The sequence below is a fragment of the Phaseolus vulgaris genome, chromosome 2, assembly GCF_051622355.1.
Source record: "Phaseolus vulgaris cultivar YP4 chromosome 2, ASM5162235v1, whole genome shotgun sequence".
Lineage (NCBI taxonomy): Eukaryota > Viridiplantae > Streptophyta > Magnoliopsida > Fabales > Fabaceae > Phaseolus > Phaseolus vulgaris.
The window spans coordinates 14,596,134-14,600,610 of record NC_143499.1 but is presented as its reverse complement, the minus strand read 5'-3'; the positions used below and the strand labels follow the sequence as shown (position 1 = coordinate 14,600,610).

At 33.5% G+C, this 4,477-nt stretch overlaps 1 protein-coding gene across 1 annotated transcript; it reads left to right on the top strand.

The window, feature by feature from the left end:
* The first annotated feature begins 1,353 nt into the window (after nucleotides 1-1,353).
* LOC137810765 (delta(8)-fatty-acid desaturase 2) lies at nucleotides 1,354-3,278 on the top strand. Its single transcript, XM_068612186.2, has one exon. The coding sequence runs from the start codon at nucleotides 1,704-1,706 to the stop codon at nucleotides 3,045-3,047; it is 1,344 nt and encodes a 447-aa protein (XP_068468287.1). The 5' UTR covers nucleotides 1,354-1,703; the 3' UTR covers nucleotides 3,048-3,278.
* Nucleotides 3,279-4,477: the final 1,199 nt, after the last annotated feature.

The following is a 4,477-nucleotide window of genomic DNA, read 5'->3' as shown; positions in this document are numbered from 1 at the left end:
TGTGTATTTCTATTTATTAAAAAGAACTACAATACATAATATACAATTTATTTTTATCATTTTTTTAATTCTATTTTAATTTTTTTTAATGAAATAAATGGTTATCTAATAAAAAATGGATAATAATATAGATTTTAAAATGTAGTGTGTGACACAAACATGTCATTTATTATCTCAGAGTAAAACAAAGTCTTAGTACATTGGATACCTCATTGTCAAATTTTGATTCTTTCCCTAATTTGTAGTTAGTTAACATATATTTTGTTTATTTGTTACAAAATAGTTTCTTTTCTTTGTTAACATATAATACCCATTTTTATAACTATTTTCATGCATATATTTGTATATAATTTTTCTCTTAATTTTATAATATTTTGATAACCATGTTTATGAAAATTAGGGTTTAGTAACTAGGTTTTTAGGAAGGAAAATATAGTTTAATATTTGATTAAATCGGTAACATCATTTTAACTCTCACATATATGTTGTGTAGGTCCACCAATTCAGAAAAACCCTAAACCCCAGTCCATAAAAGCCGTTGAAGAAAGAGGGACCATGAAATCCAACGAAACAACACCACTTGCATTCAGGTTTCTCTGCAACAAACATGTATCACCACACCTTTTCGACTACTTACCTAGGTGGTTTTCCTATGTCTTTTTCTTACCATTTTTATCTCTTTAAACCATTTCTTTTTCTTCATTATCATCATATCATACCCATAGTTTTCTCATCCTGTAAACTCATAAAAAAACTCAAACTTACAATTTTAAAAGTTCAAACAAAAACTCATTTTTATTTCTTAGTCAACTTTTTCACCCTTTTATTTTAATTTTGTAACCAAACAAAAAATACATTATCTGTTTTTTTCTTGTATTTCTTTTCATCCATATATACAACAATCAATAACAAAGATTTGTTTTGATAATTGTTTTTCTTTAATATTTTTTCCTATTTACATCCTTTCTATAATTTTTATTTTTATTGATCAGCTCTTCTGTTTTCTTTATAATGATTGCTTTTTTGTTTGTTTTATAATATAAACTAAAAGTGATGTGTTTTAAATTAAAAAATATTTTTTAAATATACAGAGTGAATGAGTAATTTAACAAATTTGAATTAAAGAAGAACATTCAATTTTTTTTAACTTTAAAAAATATAAAATATTTTATATTATTAATCAATTTAATTTTTTTAAAAATAACTATGAAGAAGATCAACCTATCTATTATATATTAAGAAAAAATATTATAAAAAGTGGTATTTATGATTAAAATGAATGTTTATGTTATGTTTATGAATACAATGTGCGTGATGTTGAAGTGGTACAAATATATATTAAATATTAAAAAACGGAGGTGCGAAAAAACCCTCTATTTTTTTGGCTGTAACGTTATGGTGGCACCTTAAAAGATTCAAACTCCCAGAGAGCACAATAAAAACCGACACAGAAGAAAAAACTTTAGAGAGAGGGGGTAAAGGGGTATTAGATCCTCAACCATATCAAATTGAAATCCCTTTCCATTGGGATATTTTCGTGAACGAATAATCCCGTTCTGGTAAAAGGGGATTCTTTGATCTAGATTTTTTTGCATTGCAGAACCGGATACCCCATTATTGTTGTTATCTTATCTATCAATATTATCTTCTTTTTTTCTCCCATTGTGTTTGATTTGTGTTGTTTTTGTTGGTCCAACACAATCATGGAGGGTGAGAAGAAGTACATGACCTCTGAGGAGCTGAAGGGTCACAACAAGGTTGGAGATTTGTGGATCTCCATTCAAGGGAAGGTGTACAATGTGTCTGATTGGGTGAAGGAGCACCCTGGTGGTGATGTTCCAATTTTGAACCTTGCTGGCCAGGATGTCACAGATGCATTCATAGCTTACCATCCTGGTACAGCATGGTCACACCTTGACAGATTCTTCACTGGCTACCACCTCAGTGATTTCAAGGTCTCTGAGGTGTCCAGGGACTACAGAAAGCTTGCATCTGAGTTTTCCAAAATGGGTCTCTTTGACACCAAAGGGCATATCACATCTTACACCCTTGTAGCCGTTGCTGCTATGTTCCTCATTGTGCTATATGGTGTGTTGGGGTGCACTAGTGTGTGGGCTCATTTGGGCTCAGGCATGCTGCTAGGGCTTCTCTGGATGCAAAGTGCTTATGTTGGCCATGATTCTGGTCATTATGTGGTTATGACAAACAAAGGTTACAACAAGGTTGCACAGGTCCTCTCCGGGAACTGCTTGACTGGGATAAGCATTGCTTGGTGGAAGTGGACTCACAATGCTCACCACATAGCCTGCAACAGCCTTGACCATGACCCTGATCTGCAACACATGCCGGTTTTCGCCGTGTCCTCGCGCTTCTTCAATTCATTAACTTCTCATTTCTATGGGAGAAAGTTGGAGTTTGATTACTTTGCCAGGTTCTTGATCTGTTACCAGCACTTTACTTTTTACCCGGTCATGAGCGTTGCCAGGGTCAACTTGTATTTGCAGACGATCCTGCTCTTGTTTTCTAAACGTAAAGTGCAGGACAGAGCCTTGAACCTAATGGGGATCCTTGTGTTCTGGATTTGGTTCCCACTTTTGGTGTCTTGCCTACCAAATTGGCCTGAGAGGGTTATGTTTGTTCTTAGTAGCTTTGCTGTTTGTTCCATTCAGCATATTCAATTCTGCTTGAATCACTTTGCTGCAAATGTATATGTTGGGCTACCTAGTGGGAATGACTGGTTTGAAAAGCAGACAAGTGGGACATTGGATATATCTTGCTCCTCTTGGATGGATTGGTTTTTTGGTGGCCTGCAGTTCCAGCTTGAGCATCATTTATTTCCAAGGCTACCTAGGTGTCAATTGAGGAAGATTTCACCTTTGGTTAGTGACCTTTGCAAGAAGCATAATTTGCCCTATAGGAGCTTGTCATTTTGGGAGGCCAATCAGTGGACAATTAGGACCCTCAGGACAGCTGCCCTACAAGCCAGGGACTTGAGCAACTCTGCCCCTAAGAATTTGTTGTGGGAAGCTGTTAATACGCATGGTTGAGGCACGATAGGTTTTTGGGAGTTTAGGATTTTATCAAGGTGCTTTTTTTTTTTATTTGTTTTTCCTCTTGTACAAGAAAAAAAAAAAAATCTTGTTGTGATATTGCTAGCCCCACTTTTCCAGATTGGGCTTTGAATTTAACTTTTTGTTAGGTGTGTGTAAAAATGGATGGTGATTCAGATGTTATTACAGTTCATGTGCTTTGCATCAATACAAAATTCATATCCTATATGCCTTTTTGCCTTTCACTTGGTTTTGCTTACCTTGGCATGGTTGACCATAATAGAAGATAGAAAGATTTCATCAGATTGTGTATGTACGTACTTTGTATTCATCACTTGTTGAGTAGAATATTTCTTTTATTCTGGTTTTGTTGCTGAGAGAGGATATAATTATGACAATATACGGCATATTGATTTTCAAGCCTTTTCCTGTGCCTGAAAAATAGAAGTAGAAGGAAAACGAGCTCTGTTATTATGTCAATGTTATATAGCTCAACCCATGTATTCCAAGTGAAGTCTTACGTATCAGTCAGCAGTTTGTTGGCAGTGAAGGCATCACAATGAATTTCACTTTCGCTAAAAGAATGATTCATGCTGGAGAATGTGGCATCAAGGTAAAATGTTGATTCTCAGCAGCAGCTAAATTCCTTTGGAAGCAATAATTGATATTGGAAAGTAGTGGTGATTAATTGAGCAAAGCTAGGATGGAGCAATTAATGTATTTGAGTCACTAAGAATGATTTTGAATTGGTAGAAGCTAGTTTTTTAGTTGATAATCTGGTCTAAAGAATAAGCAATTGAAATGGTATTTTCACCTAGCTAGAATGGATTAATGAATGTGTATGATGCCATCAGAATGGATTTGTCTGGCTTCCCCAAGAAGAATACTTATGGAAATGGAAACAGATTCTCTGCAGTTTAGAATTTAATTTTAAGTTCTGATAAAGTATTTGGAAATTCTTAAACTTGTGCCTTTTAAAGTTATTTTATCATCACAAAAACATAATTCAAAGGTTTATATTCTCCAGTTGTAAAGGATTGTAGTTGTAAATTAATTTTGTGGTGCCAGCAAGAGAAGTTGATATGCTTTATGGTTAGGCATTCTTGTCATGATTGACGTATTCCATTTCTCCTTAATATTATTTACAAGATTTAACCCTTTTTTGGGCTAGTTATTTGTTAACAAAGTATAGATTTGGGTTAAAAAAACGAGAAGTTACATGTTTGTTATTGTTAAACTCACTCTGAACTTATTTTTATGTGAATTTCATTTTGTAGTTCAAGTGTACATTTGAGTTTTCCTATTCAGCATGTTATAAAAATAGAAATAGAAATTGTGTGGTTAAACTCTATAGTAATTAAGGGTAGAAAAAAAATCCAAATTACAAAATTTAATCTATAATTATCCAAATTCATATTATTTTTAAT